Raw genomic sequence first — 24,143 nt, 5'->3', positions numbered from 1 at the left:
CACACATATGCTATGGTGGCGATAATTTGGTCCTGAAAGTGATAATCAAAGGTTTAGAAGATAAATTAAGGCTCATTTGGTCTCAGTTTTGACCAACTGATTCTAAATGTAAAAGAAAATGCCTTTTTAAAACCCAGGCCAACCCAGGATGCTCAAAAGTTCATTTTTATTTCATTGTGATGTTGAGACAACCCATTAGAGCCAATCAATTTCACTCTGATAACCTTATACAATAACGGCTTGGGGCATAAGAGTAATAAACTATAAAAATGCAGCCATCTGACCAATATGCATCATATACAAAATGTTAATCTTAACCATCTGTATGTTTTAGAGCATTCAGTGTGGGGGAAAAAGAATACACAAGGGGCTCTTGGAAAACTTCACTGGATTCCTGTTTCAGTGCGACATGGTCTTTTCATTCCTTCAAGCTGTTACATAATACTTCACTCAATTTCAAGAGTAACAATTCACCACTTTTTTTTATTTTTTTAAACCAGACACAAGTAGTCACCTAATAGTCTTTGTATTAGCTCCAATGTCCTGCCAAGCTTTTGGCACAACATTATTAATAACTTACAAAATCACAAACCTCTTGTCTTCCCCTTCAGTTTGCAATCACACACAGCACTCACTGGCAAAGTTCCCCATTAGTAATTGATTGTTAATTCCAAACTCATTTTTCACACACTTGTGCCATGGTACAAATGCACTGGCCTCCGAGACGCAGTTAGTCCTACATATTAAATGTTATCGCATGTTAAACAGGAAAGCTGTGTTTCATGGGGAAATTTAAAAAAGGGAAAAGATCCTTTGATTAAAGATTTATGTGATATCCCACCTATGAACTATAACACAGTCAAAAGTCAATGTACTGAACACAGCCAATAAAGAGCTATGACACATGATAAATGCATACTACAAATATCAGATAGCCTAAAATAATCAAATAACCCCCCAAAATATATTGGCAATATGGCAAATTTTAAAGAACTTACTAAAATAGTAAAAAAAAAAAATAAATAAAAAATAAAAAAAAACTCACTAGGGCCACAAACAGTTGTGAAGCCTATATGATATTCAAATGTGTAAAATACCTGCTTGATTGGCCCCTGTCTGCACTCACACTAACACATCCTCAGATTTCATAAACACAACTAAAACAGATGTTAAACAGAAGAGGGGAAAATTTTTTTATATGGGAATTCTTATCAGTGCAGAACACTTAAACTAGAGATACCTAACTGTTTGTCTTATCTAACATAATACTGTATCTAAAGTTCTGAATCTGGAACATGATTAAAAGGCACAATAGCTTCTTTTAAAAATTAAACTTTTTTAAAATTTTGAAATAAATAAATAAATAAAAGCCTTACCACTTTGTGGTCCCTTCTTTTGGATCCCAGGAGCCCCAATGCCAAGTGGAGCTCCTCTCAGGCAACAACAATGGACCAAGTTCAAAACAATAACGCTCCAAACAATAGTCTCTTGAGTAAATATTAACAGAGCACGGGCTCAGCTTGATATATGTTGCAAATATCCTTCAGACTTTTAACAGCCTTATGTTGCAATCACAGATTTAAAAAAAATGTCAAAGTTGTTAAATAGGACAAACAGCGCTGCATCCGAACGAGCGAGCACTCACGTCCCAGTTGCTCACTGTGCTATGGCGCACTAATGCAGTTCAAGCGTCCTGACTGCACTCAGTCTGTGTGACTGCGCTCCGCCTACAACCCCGCCCCCAAGCGAGCATTCTGAGCGACTTCGCCCCACCCCCTCGCTCATTTTAGGTACCTTCGCCCCGCCCTCCAGCTCTCAGTCAGAGCTTGGTCTCCGCTCCCTAAGCTGTGAACTCCGCCTCCCGCCACCTTTTAAAGGACTAGCGTCGGATTTACGACCAAATCCATGTTCTTTGACAGTGCTGACGTTTATATGTGGGCGGTTTATACAGGCCTGTGCTTTGTAGTAACTTGCATTAAAAGTGATTTAAATTATTGGAAATGTTATAAAAGTTTGATGCAGATATTTTCAAATGCTGTCCACATGAATGTACCAAATACTTATATTTCTGTTACGTATTATATAATGTTTGTAAAGTAGGCTACATATTAATTAATTGTATTTATTTTTAATGTTCATTATTGTTATTTAAATATTTAAATATTTTATAATTTGATGTAATATGTAATTATAATATTTTAATATATTTAAATATAACAACAATCAAAAATGTATAAATAATAATAATAAATGTAGAAGTGTGTATACATTTAAATATTTACATTTTAAAATTTGATTTTGTTTTTTTTTTTGTTTTGTTTTTTGTTTTGTTTTTTTACTTTTTAAGAGTTAACAAATGTGAAAGAACAAACAACTCAAAAGTATTTTGTTTGGCTTTGCTTACATTTTATTCAGGGTGGGGAAAAAACATAATTCTTTCATCAGGCCATATTTTTCAAAGACAAAAGACAAAATAATAATAATAATATTATTATTATTATTATTATTATTATTATTATTATTAATTTCCTCAAAAGACAAAATAATAATAATAATAATAATGGTAATAATAATAATTGCCCAAAGCCAGATGACTGCACACGTTCCTTCAAGTGGTTTAAGGTATTTTCTTTTGCTTCATATTTTCTAGTACAGGATATACAGTTTTGATACTAAACAGTTATTATAATACACTGTTTCCTGATACGCAGGCCATAATATGGGCATATTCAAAAGTCCTTAGATGCAGCTCTGGCAGATAATATTGATGATGTGAACCACACACCACAGTATAACACAAAAAATAAACACATTTATAATTTAATTATATTTATCACACATTTGCACATATACAGTGAAATTCTTTTTTTTCACATATCCCAGCTAAGCTGGGGTCAGAGTGCAGGGTCAGCCATGATACAGCACCCCTGGAGCAGATAGGGTCAAGGGCCTTGCTCAAGGGCCCAACAGTGGCATCTTGGCAGTGCTGGGGCTTGAACCCCTGACCTTCTAATCAATAACCCAGAGCCTTAACTGCTGAGCCACCCTATAAAATGGACAAACTGTATGATGGACATGGGCTGTGGTAACAATAATCATGATGATTGGTGTTATTATCCCCCCCCCCCCAAAAAAAAAAAAAAAAAAAAAAAACATTTTTACACTTGTAATAGTGACATGAGTTTCCTAGAGAGGATACACTTTGTGTTTTTTCTCTCTTTTAAAAAAATCAGCACTTTAAACATTTTTTTAAATAAACATTGAAAAGAGCATGCTATGGATTAAAGTTTGTCATTCCTCATTCCCAAACGAGCAAGTATGATATCAGCAAGGACACCTACATTTCCTCCCAGGTAAATTAAAGCTGACAACTTAACATTAATTAATTTATGTATTGATTCAGGTCTTAGTAAAGGTGATAAAGGTTCAAAATTAGTGTGTTATGAGATGTTACAAGCAGTTCTTTTCGCTTACACTAATGTTATGAGGTTTGCAATCGCTATCAAGTGACACATTTCTCTTTTTATGTGACTGTTATGATCATTTGCCTCAGTTCTGATTCACAGTCTGCACAGTTTTCAGTCAAATTACTGTGTAATTTAACAATTTCTTTTACAAAAAACGTCAGATAAATATGCCTGTGGCAGCGGGGGCGTGGTCAAGCGCACGTCCAGAGAGAGAGAAAGCGGTAAATTACTTAAAAAGTGAGTTCAGAATGACCCTCATTTTTGAGCCCCACACCTTTTAACCTTACAATTATGTCTAACACCTGTCTCTAATTAGAGTGAGCTTGGGGAGAGTGGCATATAAACAGCCATGCCACCGCCAGAAGAGAGAGAGAGAGAGAGAGAGAGAGAGAGAGAGAGAGAGAGAGAGAGAGAGAGAGAGAGAGAGAGAGAGAGAGAGAGAGTGAGAGTGAGAGTGAGAGTGAGAGAGTGAGTGAGTCTGGTACCAGAGTCTCACTTGAAGCTACTGAGTTCGTGACGCTACCGAGTTGTGATAAAGACTTTGTGATGATTAAAAGGCTGTGACTAGGAGCCTGTGATGCTAAAGAGTTTGTGAAGCTGAAGAAGTTACTGTGCCAGTTGTGACTGTGTTATCCCTAAGTTTGTGATTAAAAGCTCACCTGAGACCTGAACCTTCCTGTCCCAGTGACCTCATTCCCTCACAATGCCACTCTTCATTCCAGCCCACGTAATAATGTTATCCATTCTGTTTATGTGGATATTTTGCCAAAAACCCATTCATTCCTATGGGGAGATCTGCAGAGCTTGTCAGAGCGAATGACCGTAACCAAGGGAGGCCGAGCTTAGCGAAGGGTCAAGTCCAATTAAAGACTTTCCCAATGTGAGAGCTTTGAAAGGTTAAAAGGTGTGGGGCTCAAAAATGAGGGTCATTCTGAACTCACTTTTTAAGTAATTTTTATTGGAAATTCACATAGTATCACACAGTAAGGACACAGAAACACTTGAAAACTGATGCACAGTTTAAAATACACTGTATGATATAGTCCTAACTGTAGAGATCACATCAATTTGAAGACAAAGCCACATCCCGGACATTTTTTGCCAATTCTGAAATCCTGGCCGGACGCTTCTTTCAGGTCCAAAAAGAGGACATGTCCTGGAAAAAATGATGGATGGTCACCCTATGTAACCATTTATCAGTACTGAAAGGATGTTAGTTGAACATTTCGCTCAACACAGGGGTAAGAATAAAAAAGAATCCTCTCATGCGGCACCCCAATATCATTTTGTGCCCCAGGCAACCGCCTATGTCACCTATGCGACGGGCCGGCCATGTTTATAACACTTTTTTTGGTTTACTTCTATAAAGATCTGAAAGGCAATGTGTACAAAGCTACACTGTTGCACAAAACAGACAAACATAAGCATATTTTGTGCAATATCTCTGCACTTAAAATCTACCCCTGAACTTTCACTCTACCTCACTGTCAAATACAATGGCTTGCGGGCCAGGCAACATAAAGGATTTTACAGCATACAACAGGCTCTCACAAATTGACACACGCCCTCCATCTTTAGGTCATAAATGTCAGGATTCAACAAGAGCATTAAAACCATTAACTACACATAAAAACATCCAAAATAACATTCAAATGAACCTATAATGTACTATCACAAGTACAGACATAACAATTGTGAATATGCCAATTTCGGCCAATGTAAGGAATTCGGTCAGTAAATTCCCAATAACTTCTAAAACAGGTGATTTCTTCATTATGTGCTCTTATAGTGTTAGCAAACATAGGCTGATCAGTGGGCTCATATATAGTGATAAAGTTCTACTCTTTAATTGCCTTCAAAAGCATCTATCAACTGTTTGATCTCTGTATGGTATATTACCCTATTGTGGAAACAAAATGCAATTTAAAAATTAACACAATTCTCCGATGTAACCACAGACAGGAGCTAACTGTGCAGATGGTTTGTGCATGAACTGCACCTGCAGAGCATTATTGCACCTTTAAATAAAATATTGTGAAGTCCAGATGGTGGTATGGTTAAATATTGGGTAGCAACTTATCATTACATTTATAATCTCCAGAGGACCATTTAGTCAACTCAAGAACCCTATCCTACAGAGAGAAAAAAAAAAAAAAAAAAAACTTATTGATAAGTAGTGTTCTTTGTGGATCTTTTTCAAAAAAAGAACCCTGGCTTGATATATCCTCCATGGCCTGTTTACATTACATGAAAAAAACTACATCGAAAAACAATAATCTAAAATCATCCAAATCTAACAATCATCTCCCTCCTACCATTGTTAGATTGATCTAGTCAGAGATAAGTCAAGATGATCTCTTGATGCCTGACTTAAGACTAACATCCAAAAGCATTGCTTCAAATACCTTCAAACTCCAGACATGCTGTGTTCACAATCCTTATATAACCTGAGATTATATAAGCATATTTTCCTTCTATATCTGCTAGGCCAATGCACATTTATCATTTATCTGCCAAAAGCTATTTAGTTGACTTCAGGTAGCTCAGGAGCACCTGTGTTTTGTTAGATTTTTCTTGCTGTTAAGAACACAAAGTTATATTTTTGGAAGGGGGTACATTCAGTTATTAAAAGTTATGTTCTTTGGACAGTTTTAGACATGGATGATTTTACATTAGTATATATTTTTTTTCAAATCAAAATAATATTTTTAAATTTAAATTGCCTTCAGACAAAGAAAATTATAATTGAAAGACACTGTGGCATGTGGTGAGTTCAAGCATCTCGACCAGCCTCACAGCAACATTGACTCAACGTTGACTCAGTTAAGGGTGGGGCTGTCTGTTTGTCCAAACAATGGAAGATTAGGTGAGTATTTGGGAAAACTGTGTGAAAATAGTATATATATATATATATATATATATATATATTTTTTTTTTAATTATTATTATTTTATTTATTTTTTTCAATTCCAATTAGTGATGCAAATGTCGCAGAAAAGTTTTGTGTTTATACTCCTTTAAAGGAATAGTTCACCCAAAAATGAAAATGTTCTCATCATTTACTCACCCTCATGCCATCCCAGATGTATATGACTTTCTTTCTTCTGAAGAACATAAATTAAGATTTTTAGAAGAATTTCTCAGCTCTTTTGGTCCATACAATTCAAGTAAATGGGTGCCAAAATTTTGAAGCTCAAAAAATCACATACGTCAGCATAGAAGTAATCCATAAGACTCCAGTGGTTAAATCAATGTCTTCAGAAGTGATATGATAGGTGTGGGTGAGAAATAGATCACTTTCACATTTTTCTTCTTGTGTTTATGGTGATTCACATTCTTTATGCATACTGCCCCATACTGGGCAGGGAGAAGAATTTCTAGCAAAAAATGACATAAATATTGATCTGTTTCTCACCCACACCTATCATATCACTTCTGAAGGTATGGATTAAAATGCTGGAGTCATATGGATTACTTTTATGATGCTTTTATATGCTTTTTGGAGAGTAACATTTTTGGCACCCATTCAATTGTATGGACCCACAGAGCTGAAATTGTCTTCTAAAAATCATAATATTTGTTCTTTTTTGGTTGAACTATCCCTTTAAGGAGTTCCAGTTGCTCTGGTGTATTAAGACCAAGGAAATCAGCAAATTAGGTAAAAATTTCCACACATATGAATTATGGGGGATCTTCCTCCATTTACATGCATTCCTGTCTGTGACATCATCACCCTTTAAATACAGGGTTCTCTATCTCTCAACCCACCCTCCTCCTTCTCCTCTTTGTCTATCTGCAGACACAGAATAGGTATTTGAAGAGAAAGATTGGTGTATTTTTGATCACCACAGAGAAAGAAAATGATAAGTGTGTGTAAAGACGGAGAAATAAATGGTCTTTCTTTTTAATATCGTCAAAAAGCATGATGCAAATCGAACCATTGTTGATTGGCTTTATACTGTCTGAACTTGGTGGAGCTGTCCGACTGTAGTCTGTCTAGAGGAAACAGATGTTACCAGCATAACAGGATTGTGCAGGTCTGTTGATACCAATTAGCCACACTCTTTAACCCAATGGGAGCAACAGGGGCTGAGAAACTATGAGTGACAGGAAACACATATGGAGTGGTGGTGGTGTAGTGGACTAAACCACTGAACTGGTAAGCAGAAAGTTGTTGGTTCAATCCCTACAGCCACCACCATTGTGTCCTTGAGCAAGGCACTTAACTCCAGGTTGCTTCAGGGGGATTGTCCCTGTAACAAGGGCACTGTAATTTGCTTTGGATAAGAGCATCTGCCAAATGTAACATATGGCCATCAGAGGGCCAAGACACAATATATACCTGGTGTTAAGATGCATTTTGAGTGATTCAATTATAAGTGGTTAGCGTTAAATACAGGAGTAAACAGGGTGCAAAACGTTTTGTTATTGGATCACAAAAACCACATATGGAGGTAGTCATAAACGCATTTGAGGTCTTAATGCTAATCCGTCCAGAATGTGTCCCGGACAGCAGCGAAGCACCACCCCTCACCTGTCAATCAACCGCTGCACTAAATCAAGAGTTTAAAATTTGCCGGTTATGAGCGGCTTTGTAAGGAAATAACTGTCATATCGGAACATTTGAAAAAGCGAATACATACTGTGTACCTGCACGAGAACTTCATGGATCTTCTTCAGTGTGTCTAAGATTATCATGCAGGCACACAGATGACAAGCAGCCTCAGCAAATTTAGACACTCCAGTAAAATAATGAAGAATTCTGCTTGAAATGTTGCGTTTGAATAAAGATTACATTTCTAAAAACTGCATCTGGGAGGAACAGTGTGCCATTTTTTTTTCTTGCTTTGTTTGTCTTTTATTACTTTTTTGTGGTTTATTATCATGTAGCAGCACACTGACATAGTGACTGATGTATGTCGTCATGAAATTAGAGACCCTCCCCTCGAAATCCAAACAGAAGTGGTCCCAGCAGACACTTTTAAGCGACCAGGTCTAAACAGCGATGTGTCTCACCTGACCACATGTGATCGGATCACCTGAGAAGCATTTAGCAGGTGTAAATGGGGTCAAAGATGGATTTTCACACATACCTTGACTCACACCTGGACCTGCATTTCTAAAATTCTCATTAATCAATGGACTGAATGAATTGGAGCAAACGTTCATATTTTCTCAATTTTTGATGCAGTGACAGAGCAGCTTTTACAAACACTTACGTTTCTTATGCACCGCATTATTCTCATCGGAAATTATGGATTCGCAGCATTCTCTGACACGGCAGATTTTAGTTTTTCTTACTCAAGAACTATGTATCTAATTCTAAGGTCATGACCCTTCAAAGTTCCCTTTCAGATGGCCAAATGGCCATTTGTCAATGTTCAAACCAATAACATTTTCAGAAAACATAATTTATTTAGGAATATACTGTGTTCAGGCAGACTGAGCATGTGATTGACCTTGTTTATACATACAGTTAAATCACTTCACAGAAAAGAAAGAGCAAACAACATCATCAAACCACAAAAATAAGCTGTGCGAGTGCCATTTAGTTCTTTGCTGGCTTCAAGTCGGGTCCCTAAGTCCGTTTTCTTTTATCTTCTGAAACTTTGAATAGCCGCATCAAAGCAAGTGGTGATGAATAATCCATATGGCCCAAAGTACACAGGTACAATACATTTGCTTGGTTGCACAATCTTTGAAATGATATCAGCTATGACATTACATCTGGCCAGATAATCAGAGTGTCCATGTAGTACAGTTATTAGCGGCAAAGATGACATCACTGGCAGTGTCTTTGAAAGATCTCAATGAAGAAGTGTGAGAATAGAAACGTCTTGCTAGGTGTTTGAAGTCCAGCACCGTTTGAAATGCTGGCAAAAAAATGAGCTCTGCTGTTTATTTACGTTTGTATGGGGCAAGTGCGACCTGAAGCTCAGACTGACATCATAGAGTCAAATCAAAAGGAGCAACAAATGACCCCGCCCTCCACATACACACCCACCCACTCACCCACACACGCACGCACATAAACACACACCTGCTTCTGACATAAATAACTCTGAATGCTTAACCCGGGGCAATGTTCAAATACTGAATGAGACTTTTTCATATTTGGTCTCTATCAGTTTCACATGGGAAATATACTCGAGCTCCTATCATCAACTTTACGAACACGATGTACATTTCACCTCCAGAAAAACATTCAAAACACAGATTAGCATGAAGCACTTAATTTGACCTTTGGCCTTTTCAGAGCACTGGTGAAAACTGACCTGTGACATCAATAAATGATGCTGGCCTTCCAACTCAAACATGTGCTAAGTGCAGGCAGGCCTTAACCGGATCATAGTCTCTTAGTCGCATTAGATCAGAATGAACTTTGTAACCTCTTGTAATCACCACAGTACTTTGTCAATAGTGTAAAAACAAAAATACCACAGTAAAACCCTCCATTTTTAGGTTTTGCTTTTTTTTTTTTTCTTGATGTCCTAAACACCGTTAGCAGTCCAAGTGCTGAGATACAACCAACAATTTCTACCTTAGACAGGCCTTGTTTTTTTTTCATGTAATTTCCATGTGTTGGTGCTTTTGTCCAGCATTTATTAACTTACTTTGATGGTGTTTTACTTTGTACTATGAACAAAAACAATCAAATAATAAAAAACAATGCTAATAATAAAAGCAATTGCAAAAAAAAAAAAAAAAGAAGAAAAAAAAAATGTATCAAGCCATGCCGTTTGTTCAGGCAACACAATCAAACCCAAACAAAAAAGTTCACTTATGCTGTTGTTTGTCTTTTCAAGTGACTGTCTTTAATTTTAAGAAGGAAGACAAACACAAGCAAAGAAACTAAAGAGCATATAAACAATACTGTCATCTGTGTGCGATTCAAATAAAGCCCAAATTAAGAAAATTAAAATTAATATGTGATTGCTATGACAAATAAACGTCGTGCAACAGATCCAGGGTTGACGTTTGTTGTTACTCTTCAACAGATGTTTGACCAGGCTTTGGGAAAGTAGAAGATATCCCAGCCTTCATATTTTATTCTTCTGTACCAATATTTTCATTCTATCAAACAAATGAGGAGAAGCCAGCAATTGGGGCTCTTGAGCCAGGGGCCAAACTGCTCGGGGGCCGATAAAGTGTGCCATGCTGGCTGGGCGGGTTTGAGCTCTGCTGGGAGGGAGTGGGAGTCCGGCTGCCCTTGGGTCTGAAGAGGGTGCCAGTCTGGGGCTGGCTCTGAGGAGTGGGTGAACTGAGATGTGGGGGGAACGGGGGTAGAGGGGGCAGAGGTGGTGGAGGGGCACAGGGTTCGGGATCTCCAGACTCCGATTCAGTGTAGTTGTAGGCCTGTGCTCGAGAGATCCCCTTCTGCTGCCTGCGCCACGAGTTGTAGTAGGTGGGGTCGCTGATGTAGTGGTTGACGAATGAATGGGTCTTCTGCAGGTTCGGATCCACCTCGTATTCGCTGTCGCTGCCCTGCAGATGAAGATGGACAAAGACAGAAAAGAATAAGTGATGGGGATGAAATAGCTTCCACAATATCAAATTTGATGGAGGGGAATTACGATTTAAGAAGGTGTCCAGATTCAATCTATAGAACCAGGGGTTGAGCTACAAATGATCATTATCCGTGACTTTGATGGACTGGGTTGTACATTTTCTGCCATACTTTATTTTTATCCATTGTTACGATATTTGTGAAGTAGCGCAGAAAATTGAAGGTTTGAAATGTTGCAGTGCAAAGTATAGGTCAATGCCCCAACAATGCGTGAACTTGGCAAAACAAAGGCAACAACAGAAGTTAAGAAAGACTTAAAGAACTAAAATGATGACTGACAAGCGTGAGTGGTGAAACTGATCGGTTTGCTCAAGAAAACATTTGATAAAAAAATAAAAAATAAATAAAAATAAAAAGCCAAAGGTTTATATCATTGCATCTATAGCAAACTTCAAGTTACCATGTCATTGGAGAGTATAATATTGTAATTCTTGATATTTTTAATGTGACATTGATATCACAAGAACTTCTGTGGCAAGAACTCTTTTGGTTCCACAAAGCATTGTGTTGCAGGTTCTTGGTTTTTTCTTTTAATTCTGCTCTCACAATGTGAAAAAAGACAACAGACATGATTCATTTTGGTCACCAGATTTAATGAACAATATCCTATTCCACTGGACTGCACTTGGAGTCTCTTATATCTCGTCCCGATTCCTCACTTAAGTCATTTAACCAGTCTATTTGCGTGTGGCGTTTATGTATTTTCTCCCATTGTCTCTACTTCTAATCCCTATTAGCATCCTTCACTATGAGAATGTTTCTAAAGTCTGTTTTTAAATGCATCTTTCTGATATGCATTTCTGATAAGAAAAATATAAGTGTATCTATTTGGTATCTGTCTGTTTCTAAATGTCATTTACCTTTCCAATAACGCAACTTCTGCATAGAACGCTCAATGTCTGAACACACACAAGCAGCCACACTTGTTGCTAATGTCAATGGCATGCATTTCCAAATATAGAGCCAAACCAGAGTTGTTCTAGAACCAAAAAAGATCTATAAGACTTTATCTGTTGCTAAAATATCCTTGATGATTTGGAACGACTACAGTACGGATTGGTGCCATTAACATGCAGCATTTTGGGAGTCATATTGTAGGGGTCACCAAATAGAGGGAGATTGAACATGTATTTATGAATCCAATGGAAAGAATAGTGATAGCGAGCACTAGAAAGCATCTTCCTGTCAATCATTGCACAATGCATGTCCTCACCCCTTGAGTTGGAAGAGTATGACGGAGGCCCCCAGTCTTAAAGGAGAAAACAAGCGCCTCCTAGAGGTAAAAAGAGACATGGGGTTTAAAGCATTACAATAAGGGCCATGGTTCTGCCATAAATGGGCCATGTAAGTCATATTTCTTGGAGTATTAAATGTTTTCTTTCTTAAAATTGGTGTAGTACCCTTACAAAAAAATACTCTGGTTGTACCATGGTTCAGTGATGATAACAGATAGTAATACCATAGTACTTTGATATACAGTGGGGTCCAAAAGTCTAAGACCACTAGTGTAAATGCTTCTATTTTGCATTTTTATAATTTAATAGAACATTTTTCATAACATATTATATTATCTGCGTAACAATTCACATGAATTATGTACATGAATTTCAGAATTTCTTCTAATTTCTCAACTCCTCCTTTTGCAGTAATGAAAACATGCATTCAAGCTGGCATGGACTCCACAAGTTTGTGCAAAACATGGTGATCCATGTTATCCAGCATGATTTGAGAATGTTCCAAAGAGCATCTTGTATGCTTCAGTGGAAGCAAGGAAATCTGACCTTTTGAACAATAAAGTTAACAAGGTAACTATTCACAAAAGGTCAAACATAAAAATAAAAAAATAAAATAAAATAAAAAAAATGCAATGGTATTATCAGCATGGTAGTGTCCAAAAAACATTTAACATGGTACATTTTAATGGTAATGCCATGATACTTTCTTGTAAGGGTAATGGGGCTATGAGCATGTCTTCTCAACCTGGTCTTTGACACTTTAATGCATTTGCTGGAACAACCCTGTATGATTGCCTACTACACTCTCTGCTATGACAGCACACTGCACAAGAACAATGGACAACTGTGAAGCTCCATCTTAAACCTGCTCTCCATCAATACCTTCCCACTCATCATTTTGGCATTTCTGGCTTATACTTGCAGGACTGGCTGACGGAGTTGACCACAGATATGTACCAAGTACCAAGTGCCAAGTGCCAACTGGAGATCAGAAAAAAAGGGAGAAAGATCCATCATCGCTCAGGCTTGTATTGGTCGCATATACTTTTAAGCATACAGTTCTAGTCAATCCTCACCACCACTCTCCACATTCCCTGCTTCTTTAATCTCACAGCAATTCAGAATCTGTGAATTTTACTACTGCTGAATTTAGGATCTGATATTCAACTCTGTCTGGCTTAAATGTTGCTCCATCGTTTTGACATACTGTATTTCAACCTTGTTACTGTAATAAAAAATAATTTAATAATGTTATTCACAATGTCCATGTGAACATCACCATTTTGGGTCTCTTAAGTGTTCTCTATAGTCTGCCCTAAAGTACTAAGTGCCAACTGAATAGAGGGGAAAAAAAGAACCATCGTTGCCCAGGCTTTTGGGTTTGGATATCCTTTTAAGCATACTTGTCTGTTTATTCATCCTGTCTAGGAGCAACATCATCATTTTGGGTCTTTTACTGTTATACTATGAAATGGAAGAAAAAAATATGTATTTATTTTTTTGCTTGCAGTTCTTCAACCCTTTTATTTACATACAAACTGTAAACTGTATTTGCACAAAAACCCTGTAAAGCCTCATATATGAAAGAATTGTCAAATTAAACTGTTTTTAGTACCATTAGACAATTTAAAAAAGAAATCGTAAAAAATGTTGTTGTTTTTTATGCATCATATTTGATACATTAGGCTGGTCAATATCCTCCTAAGGCCCAGCAATTCATTTTTGTATAGGACATTTGTTATTTAAGTTTTTCTTGCCCATACATGCTACAGTGGTAAATCTTGGTTTATTATCAGAGGACTCCCTGAGCTTTTCAGAGATACCAAATGTTTGAAAGTTTGGCCATGACAACTTCCTTTCCTTGGTCTATACTGTAAATATGGATTGAAATGTATCACAGTTCAATTCAGCACATCAAATACAAAATGATTAAAATATTATTTTAATTTTTTTCAATAAACAGTTTTTTATCATTTGTATTGTATGCACCAAACACTATATTGACATCAAAAAAGGGAAATTGTAAAAGTTTTTTCACTGGGTCTCAGGAACTTATGGTAAGATGACATTATAATAGCTTGTAATGTAAAATACTGAGATCTTTATAATGACAGGGCAGGCTGCATGAAAATACACAGAAATATTAGTTCACACTTTAAATATATCTTATAAAATGTATATGTCAGAATTTTCAAAGCTCTGTGATTTTTATTTCATTTAATTTTTTTTATAGTGGGCATGAATGGAATGGAATGGTGATTGAGAGATATACCTCAAAAGCCTGTTGTATCATATTTGATGCATGTAATTTCAACATGCTTTTTCAATAAAATAATATACAAAATTTTAACCAAGCATAAGTTGCTTTTATTCAGTGAATACTCATTTTAGAATATCAGTAACAATATAATCATTACTGTCACTTTTACTTCATTAAAATAAGCTGTCATTTATCCCAACATAAGAGTCATTGTTTTGCCAGAGATTAAGACAGGAGCTGTCAAATGTTGTGTATCATATTTGATACATACGGCATTATAGGGTTAAGTTTATTCACCCTGCCCATAAGCACTACTATCATTTTGTGCCTTTACTATGTTAGCTGTAACACTAAAAATGGATGAAAAACAACATAATTTGTTTCATAATTCTTCAACCCTGTTTTTGACATGAAAACTCTTTTATATCAAGTTTATTTACCCTGTCCAAGAGCACTACTGTCATTTTGTGCCTTTTCTCTGTTACACTAAAAATGAGGAAAAGCAACAGAATTTCTTAAAACATTAAGTGTCTTCAAATAAGACAACTATATTAAATATATTTTTGGTGGGAAAACGTTGTGCGCATTACTTATCAATTCAAGGTTCATTTTAGTTGCATGTTAGAGCAAGACGACTGACGATACACACAACTCTCCAGTCCACAGTAATTGTAACATACAGACATATGTGACCCACATGCCTCCACTCAAACTCCACAGTGGAAAGCAGTTTCCCCCAAACCAGCCCCACAACCCCCTTAAATCAGAGCTGTAGCTTTCATGCCAAAGACCTGCTGAATCTGTTTCTTTCCTTTGTGCCATTCTTTACACATGTCAAAGACATTTAAGAAAGTGTTATGAATCATAAAGAAATTTGCCTTTTTTGATATCCCTAAAATAATAATAATAATAATAATAATAATAATAAATAATAATAATTGTTGTTATGGGAAAGTTCCTGAAAAATCCCCTTGATATAAACATTATATTATTCAGGGAAGAACACATGATTGCAATATTGTTATCATATAATTAATAAAAAATAATCAATCATAATTTCAAGCTTCATAAGTAGCTTCTAGTTTTTCCTAAAATTTGGATTTATAATTGCAAAGATTAATGAAGATCACTACTCATGTTCTAAGACTTGGCCTAGTGAATGGTGCATGTATTCCAATATATGTATGAGCAATCATTGTTCAAACCCAGCTTGGATCATTTCTCAGTATACAGGTGCATCTCAATAAATTAGAATGTCGTGGAAAAGTTCATTTATTTCAGTAATTCAACTCAAATTGTGAAATTCGTGTATTAAATAAATTCAATGCACACAGACTGAAGTAGTTTAAGTTTTTGGTTCTTTTAATTGTGATGATTTTGGCTCACATTTAACAAAAACCCACCAATTCACTATCTCAAAAAATTAGAATACATCATAAGACCAATAAAAAAAACATTTTTAGTGAATTGTTGGCCTTCTGGAAAGTATGTTCATTTACTGTATATGTACTCAATACTTGGTAGGGGCTCCTTTTGCTTTAATTACTGCCTCAATTCGGCGTGGCATGAAGGTGATCAGTTTGTGGCACTGCTGAGGTGGTATGGAAGGCCAGGTTTCTTTGACAGTGGCCTTCAGCTCATCTGCATTTTTTGGTCTTTTGTTTCTCATTTTCCTCTTGACAATACCCCATAGATTCTCTATGGGGTTCAGGTCTGGTGAGTTTGCTGGCCAGTCAAGCACACCAACACCATGGTCATTTAACCAACTTTTGGTGCTTTTGGCAGTGTGGGCAGGTGCCAAATCCTGCTGGAAAATGAAATCAGCATCTTTAAAAAGCTGGTCAGCAGAAGGAAGCATGAAGTGCTCCAAAATTTCTTGGTAAACGGGTGCAGTGACTTTGGTTTTCAAAAAACACAATGGACCAACACCAGCAGATGACATTGCACCACAAATCATCACAGACTGTGGAAACTTAACACTGGACTTCAAGCAACTTGGGCTATGAGCTTCTCCACCCTTCCTCCAGACTCTAGGACCTTGGTTTCCAAATGAAATACAAAACTTGCTCTCATCTGAAAAGAGGACTTTGGAACACTGGGCAACAGTCCAGTTCTTCTTCTCCTTAGCCCAGGTAAGACGCCTCTGACGTTGTCTGTGGTTCAGGAGTGGCTTAACAAGAGCAATACGACAACTGTAGCCAAATTCCTTGACATATCTGTGTGTGGTGGCTCTTGATGCCTTGACCCCAGCCTCAGTCCATTCCTTGTGAAGTTCACCCAAATTCTTGAAATGATTTTGCTTGACAATCATAAGGCTGCGGTTCTCTTGGTTGGTTGTGCATCTTTTTCTTCCACACTTTTTCCTTCCACTCAACTTTCTGTTAACATGCTTGGATACAGCACTCTGTGAACAGCCAGCTTCTTTGGCAATGAATGTTTGTGGCTTACCCTCCTTGTGAAGGGTGTCAATGATTGTCTTCTGGACAACTGTCAGATCAGCAGTCTTCCCCATTATTGTGTAGCCTAGTGAACCAAACTGAGAGACCATTTTGAAGGCTCAGGAAACCTTTGCAGGTATTTTGAGTTGATTAGCTGATTGGCATGTCACCATATTCTAATTTTTTGAGATAGTGAATTGGTGGGTTTTTGTTAAATGTGAGCCAAAATCATCACAATTAAAAGAACCAAAGACTTAAACTACTTCAGTCTGTGTGCACTGAATTTATTTAATACACGAGTTTCACAATTTGAGTTGAATTACTGAAATAAACGAACTTTTCCACGACATTCTAATTTATTGAGATGCACCTGTAGTTTCCTTTCATAGCTCAAGTGCCCTATCAATACAAGTGTCAAAAAGTCAACAAACAAACAAATAAATAACTAAATAAATATATCTCGTAACATTATTTCTTGAGAATTTTGAGCATGATTTTACCCTCTTGAATGAGAGCAGCGCTGGGTTTTTAATGAGATGCATTCCAGTCATGCCAACAAATTAAATAACTCAACGAGATGCGAACAAACCACCCTCTAATTTCGCTTTGAAAGCTTTTTTCTGTTCAGCGTGACCTCACAGTGAAGTGAAGCCCAGAAACTGAAGCTACACGCTGACACGGTGTGTGTGTGTGGGTGTGTGTGTGTGTGTGCGTGTTGGTGTGTGGGTTTGTGTGTGGTCATCAAAATATGTCAGTTGACACAGAGCGATGTGATCTAATCCTACCCTCCCACTCTAATACAAGCAGGATATGACAGCTGTTCTCTCCTCTAAAAAATGTTTGCGTCCATTCATCCACTCCTGTTATTCTCTCTTGTAAACCAAGCTATTTGACTTTGATCTATATCAATACTCAGTTTAACTTTAAGATGATAAAGTGTGTTATTTACACTACCTGTCAAAAGTTTGGACACATTTGACTGAATTTTAGTTACTCATGATTCTAAAAACATTTAACTTTAAGGCTTATGCTTGGCTTGAAATTAGTTGCAGACTTAAACTGTGCGTACTTAAGAATTTCTTAAAACTAAAAACACATTAATTTAATTTATTTTAATATATGCAACGCATAATTTAAATGAATTAAAACCGACTGAATACTGTTCACAAGACTCTACACTGTCATTTAAGGGTTAAACTTCTGGCGCACCGTGTCACACGTCTACTACGGGCGCAGCGCCAACAAAAGTACCTCTGGTAAGAAACCTCTAAGTTTTTTTTTTTATTGAAACCTGTTTGGTTGTAAATAGTAGCGTCTCTAGTTTCGTTTGATAAGCTGCTTTAAAAAAATCCATTCATTTTCGCACATCAGCACGCTGATAAAGATTCAGTCCACATATGTGGAAATTAGGACTGCATTCCCTCCAAAAAAAATAAATAAATAAATTAGTTATTTTGAATAATTTTCAACATTAACACATCTGTGGGTCATTTCGCTTCATTTGAATATACATTTTGTTATATTTTATTTTGTTATCACTGAACAATACGGTTCAATTCATTAACATTAGTAAATGCATTATTATATATTCACTACACATTTTCACATTAAGAATAAATGTTTTCATCCAAAAGCTGAAAAATGTTGCTTTCAGAGGCTTTAAATGGAGTTTGGATGAAAATAAGTTGCATTTCGAACTGTTCCGAGACCAGAGCAGACAGACAGCTCATTGGAGGTTAATTCATTCACTAAATAGGGAGCAAGGGAGCAAGGGTGCATCGTATAGCTTTCCTTTGCATCTAAGTGCATTCACTCCTAAAATCTGGCCAAAAGTTCCATTTCAGGCAGCAGATGATGTTAGGAACACTCAACATGTTTGGCAGACATGGGACAATGATAATCCATACATAGATTCAGAATTGTATAATACAACATTTTATTTTAACATGGTTGGCAGTGATTTGATGATGTTGGCCATTACTTTTAATCAGAATGATTAATTCAGCTTTATAGAAAATCAGCTCTAATGTCTATAATGTCTCAAAAACATGAATAACCAACACTCCTGGACACATAATATACAAATTGATATTTTTTTTTTTACTTAACTTAGTCCCACTGTCCACAAATGTGGACATCAATTTGTAGGAAAACTATTTGCTCTAGAATAAAAACAAATCAAATATATAGATATTTTTGCTTGTGTATTAGTTGCTAGTTACAAATCAAAAAGGGAAATGGAAAATGCACACAGCAGTCACACGGCAGTCTCAGGAGGTTAAAATACTACATTTTAAGTTTCGATTTAAAAATTTTTAGGCCATTATACAATTCCAATTCTTCCATTTGTATTATTTGATAGTTTTATAACTTTATTATTATGGGAGGGTGTTTTCGAACTTGACTGGCACCGTATACTACCCAGTAGGAAATTAAAATTCAACAGTATATAGAGATCCATTAGATGAAAGTAATCAAATCAGAAGACATAAGCCATACTATAAGCACCATAAAGGGCAGCTGTGCCAAGCCACCTGGAGGATGAATCCAGTTTCCTTTCATAAGACCTCAAGCAGCGTATTCGCTATGGGACACCATCAGAGTGTCACGTGGTCTGAAGCCCTTATACAATCACACCAATTTATTGGCTGATGGCGTTTAAGCGACGCCCCTGGAGAGCTACGTCATGGGCTCCATAAAGGCTCTCACTTTCATGCCACTGAGTCAGATTTTCTGTTCTTCATTGCACGATTTTGTCTTTGTTTGTTTCTAGCGACTCACATCGAAGCAAGGATTAATTAATTCTCCATTTTGAGTGGCGAACATGTAAGGACATTGTTTATACAACGTAAATTTCAGAGCAATTGTAATAGGGTTTTTCCAAACATTACACAGGGACTGCGGTGCTTTTTGAGGCTTGCAGTTTCTCACCATAAAGCATTATCCCCACTTGTTCCAGTTCCACTGCCTCCAGATTTGGAGCTCCATGTGTGGGAGCCGTTTGGGATTTCAACTTTGTGACTGAGAGGATTGGAGTGTGAATGGACATTGGATTCTTCCTCGTGTTTGTCACTCTCCCCCTGAGCGAAAGAACGAGTCTCATTGGACATGCTCTGAGGCCTAGCTCAGCGGACATTTTCTGATGAGCAAAGTGTGCAAAAGATATACCATGCACATCTTGAGCCATCACCATTATAAAACGCTGTATGAGAGAATTAGTCGTTGGAAGGGAACAAATTGGCCCCTTTGTCCCTATTGTCTTTTTCTATGTCGTTCTGAGAGAATGCACATGAATAAGGCAATGGAGGAGTGGCCTCAGACTCAAAGCAAACTGCTCGTGGCGGAGGGGATCATGCATGGGCCGGTGAGCCCAGCCGCAGAACGAGGGGTTGGGGATAAGAGAATATTCCCCAACGGACTGATGGCGAACCAACGCGCAGAGTGCTTCGTTGGTGCAATTATTCTTTCTATTTGTATACGAGGGTCGTCCAGCCTATGGTGTTTGGATGGGCCAGTGGCAATCCTGGAGATTCAGGACAGCCATGTCCTCATCCGGTCAGACAACAGGACGGTGGTGTCCTACATCAATCGCCAGGGAGGAGATCAATCGCCAGCATCTCCTGGCATGCTGAGGCTGGCACGTCACATTCTTCTGTGGGCACGGGGCAATGTGCTGTCTCTACGAGCCGTACATGTTCCGGTCTGGTTAAATATGGGCTCAGATCTCCTGTCCAGACATTACATGCTCAGATTATGGAACAATTCTGGAGAAGGTTTGGGAGAGAGGAAATGGACCTGTTTGCTTCGAGCGAGACATCACACTGGTTTTCCCTCTCGCCCCCGGCACCACTGGTGCATCAGTGGCCAACAGTGCATCTTTTCACATTTCTACCGATCAGTCTGCTGTGCAGGGCAGCATTTTGGAACCCTGGCCGGACTTGTGGAAGTTATGGGTATGGCCCCTCAATGGCGCGCTCTTTTGAATGATGGGTTATCCCCCACTGTGGTTAATACCATTCTAAATGCTAGAGCTCCATCAACTAGGAGGCTTTATACATTCAGCTGGTGTATTTTTGCTTCTTGGTGTACAGTGCAAATTGAAAATCCAGTTCACTGCCCTGTCGGTGCAGTGCTGGAATTTTTGCAGGAGTGTCACGGGACCGGGGTTTCCCCAGCAGCGCTTAAGGTCTATGTTGCCGCTATAGCAGCTGAGCATGTGCTTATCAATGGAGTCTCTGTCAGTAGACATTCTCTTGTCTTTCATTTTATGTTCGGGGTATGCAGGCTTAGACCTTTTTGTTCCATCCACGTTCCTTTATGGGATTTATCTGTTGTTAAAGAAGTGCTCTCGGGTGCTACGTTCAAGCACTTGGCAACAGTTACTGATACGTTTTTGACTCTTAAAACAGCCCTGCTGGTGGCATTGGCATCGTTTAGAAGAGTTGTTGATTTGCATTCCCTGTCGATCAGTCAATGTATCAATGTATGATCAATGTATGGATTTTGCACCAGGGTGCTCAAGGGGTTAAGACCTCATTTGGGCTATTTGCCCAAGGTTATTTTGACATAATTTCGCTTGCAGACTGTTAATTTTCAGGCTTTCTATCCTCCCCCATTTGAGTTGAAGGAGCATGAAAGTTTGCATATGCTTTGTCCAGTTTGGGCGCTGCGAGTTTATGTTGACTGACCTAGCCAGTGGTATAAGTCAGAAAAGTTGTCTGTTGCTTTGGTGGCGCAACAGGGGTATTTCAGTGTCCAAGAATCAGAATCAAAGACTGTCTCATTGGCTTATTGATGCAATTTCAAGTGCTTACGAAGCGCACGGTTTACCTTCACCTTCGGATATTCGAGCCCATTCCACAAGGAGCATGGCATCCTCATGGTCTTTGGCTAGAGGTGCATCCTTGGAGGGCATTTGTATGGCGGCAGGGTGGTCCTCTCCGCATACATTTGTTAGATTTTATAATCTGGACGAACGTTTGAATCCTGCTTCCCAGGTTTTCTCTGTTGGAACAGGAGTAAACTCATAATTCCTTCTTTTTATTCGGATGATTTAGCTCGCTTGTGCGCTGCTACATGCTTGCCATACGGGCTTAGACAGTTGGCAGCTACTGTTCACATGGTGTGATGTATATCATTCCCATAATGAATACGCAGCTCGAGTTCCTTCGAAAGGGAATGTCTCTGGTTCCCTGAGTGGGCTTAGCTTAGCTGGTAATACTCTCTAGCAGCTGCATAGACTCGTGCCTTCCTACAGAAAATCTGACTCGATGGTGCGAAAGCGAGTGCCTTGATGAAGCCCGTGATGTAGCTCCCTAGGGGTGTCGCTTAAGCACCATCAGCCAATAAATTGGCATGAATGTATAAGGGCTTCAGACCATGTGACACTCAGAAGGTGTCTCATAGCGAATACGCAGCATCTCGTTCCCATTCAGGGAACCAGGGTTATGTAACCAGGTTATCCACATAACGGAGACATTAATTTAGCTGGTGATTTTAGAAATATGACTTGAGCATTGCATGAGAGCGAGAAAAAGCAAGCAAGAAAGAGAGAGGCGATGGAGAGGGGGGTGGACTTAGACAGAATGAATCATCTTACCACATTAAAAATCAATTAGTCTATGATGAATGGCCGAGAGTGTATGAAAAATGGCCATGAAAAAATGGCATTCTCTAGAGTTCCATATTTTCCAAAAAGACACACTGAGGACAAAGTCAAACGTGATTCATTCTGACTGCTCACTATCTTTATAATGGTACAACTTCATAATAAGGTTGAATTTATTAACAGTAGTTAACTACATTAGTTAACATTCCATGAACAATACCTTTACAACATTTATTAATCTCGGTTAGTGTTACTTTCAACATATACTAGTAGAAAACTTTATTTATTTATTTATTTTTTATAAATTATCATTAAATTTTTGTTCTTTTTTAAACAAAAAACCTTAATGTAAGGGTTGTCTCTATAATTATAATGAACATCAAAATTCATGTTTATGGACTGGCCCCATGTACTTCCATTGTAAGTGCCTTTCTGCAACCACAGTTTTTGCTTTTTTTCTAAATAAAAAAAGGACGAGTTGAAATTATTATTATTATTATTATTATTATTTGGTAATCAACATTATGCAGCAAATGCTATTGACTGATCTTATAAAATCTGATTAGATTATATATGTTCAAAAATGAAATATAAAAACAGATTATAGATAAATGCAATGAGCCCTAATTCATGAAACATGACCGGAACGACTTTGGTGTAAATCGTTCGTAAAACCGTTCTGATGTAAATTTTTGGATTCATGAAAGTTTTCATATTGTCAAAACGTTAGTTGGTACGAACAAAATTTACACCTGCTCCTGACCATGTGTAGATCGTGTGTAAGACATTCGAATGTGTTGTGTTCTTTCAGGCAAACTGACATGACTATATTTTGATAGAAGTGAAATTTAATAAGTAATGAAAAAATTAACTAGTAATTAAATGATTGAAATGAACCTTAAAAAATAACATAGATTTGTAAAAAAAAAAAAAAAAAAAGAAAGAAGAAAAAAATCTTAGTTCTGCTGGCATTTATTTTTTTAAAGTATAGTTTTTTTCCTCCAAATTCTGCTTATCATTTTTCCAGCAAAAATGCTTGACATTGGGTGACAAGTTCATGGAAAGACACTGTTTGCATTTGATTCTCGAAAAAATGAATGCCCTCTAACATGACTAGTTGGACAGTTTTTTTTTATTTTTTATTATTTGACACGAGCTCTATAATTTAGGTTTCATAATTTAGTATAGGCATCAATAAACCGCATTCAGTTAATAATGTATGGTCAATGCTAATGCAGTAAACCCATAAATAAACACAACAGGGGAAAAAATTTAAAAAGCCCACACACTGTCGTATAGCTTGCAAATCTGTAATATTTACAACGTTTTTTGTCAAAGATCTTCTTCAGGCATTCTATTAATTTCTCTGAAGATTCTTCCAGTTGCAACCATCATAATTTACTCGAGAAGTTTAATGAATGGTCCAAGCAATGTGCTGCAAACTGAACCAGAGAAGTTAATGGTGTTGGACATCCTCCTCCCGGCATGAACTGAACACTATTTACACTCATGTCAAACTATTTTTATTCACGTCTTGAACTGTTGTTTTTTTTTTTTTTTTTTTTTTT

At 37.4% G+C, this 24,143-nt stretch overlaps 2 protein-coding genes across 3 annotated transcripts in view; both read right to left on the bottom strand.

Annotated features, from left to right (window-relative positions):
• The window catches only part of LOC127426709 (cdc42 effector protein 4-like), a 37,627-nt gene extending 35,967 nt beyond the window's left edge, over positions 1 to 1,660 (bottom strand). The window contains exon 1 of the mRNA XM_051673668.1: positions 1,377 to 1,660. The gene's annotated coding sequence lies outside the window, so the exon portion shown is untranslated. The remainder of the gene's footprint in view (positions 1 to 1,376) is intronic.
• A 7,208-nt stretch (positions 1,661 to 8,868) lies between these two features.
• Positions 8,869 to 24,143, bottom strand: part of sdk2b (sidekick cell adhesion molecule 2b) — a 490,694-nt gene continuing 475,419 nt past the window's right edge. For both annotated transcript variants that reach the window (XM_051673659.1, XM_051673660.1), the window contains 2 exons: positions 12,248 to 12,307; positions 8,869 to 10,952 (listed from right to left, as the gene is read on the bottom strand). In XM_051673659.1, coding sequence (XP_051529619.1) covers positions 10,545 to 10,952; positions 12,248 to 12,307 — 468 coding nt within the window. In that variant the 3' untranslated portion in view covers positions 8,869 to 10,544. The remainder of the gene's footprint in view (positions 10,953 to 12,247; positions 12,308 to 24,143) is intronic.

Source organism: Myxocyprinus asiaticus, chromosome 36, assembly GCF_019703515.2.
Source record: "Myxocyprinus asiaticus isolate MX2 ecotype Aquarium Trade chromosome 36, UBuf_Myxa_2, whole genome shotgun sequence".
NCBI classification, from domain to species: domain Eukaryota; kingdom Metazoa; phylum Chordata; class Actinopteri; order Cypriniformes; family Catostomidae; genus Myxocyprinus; species Myxocyprinus asiaticus.
This window is presented reverse-complemented; position numbering and strand designations above follow the sequence as displayed.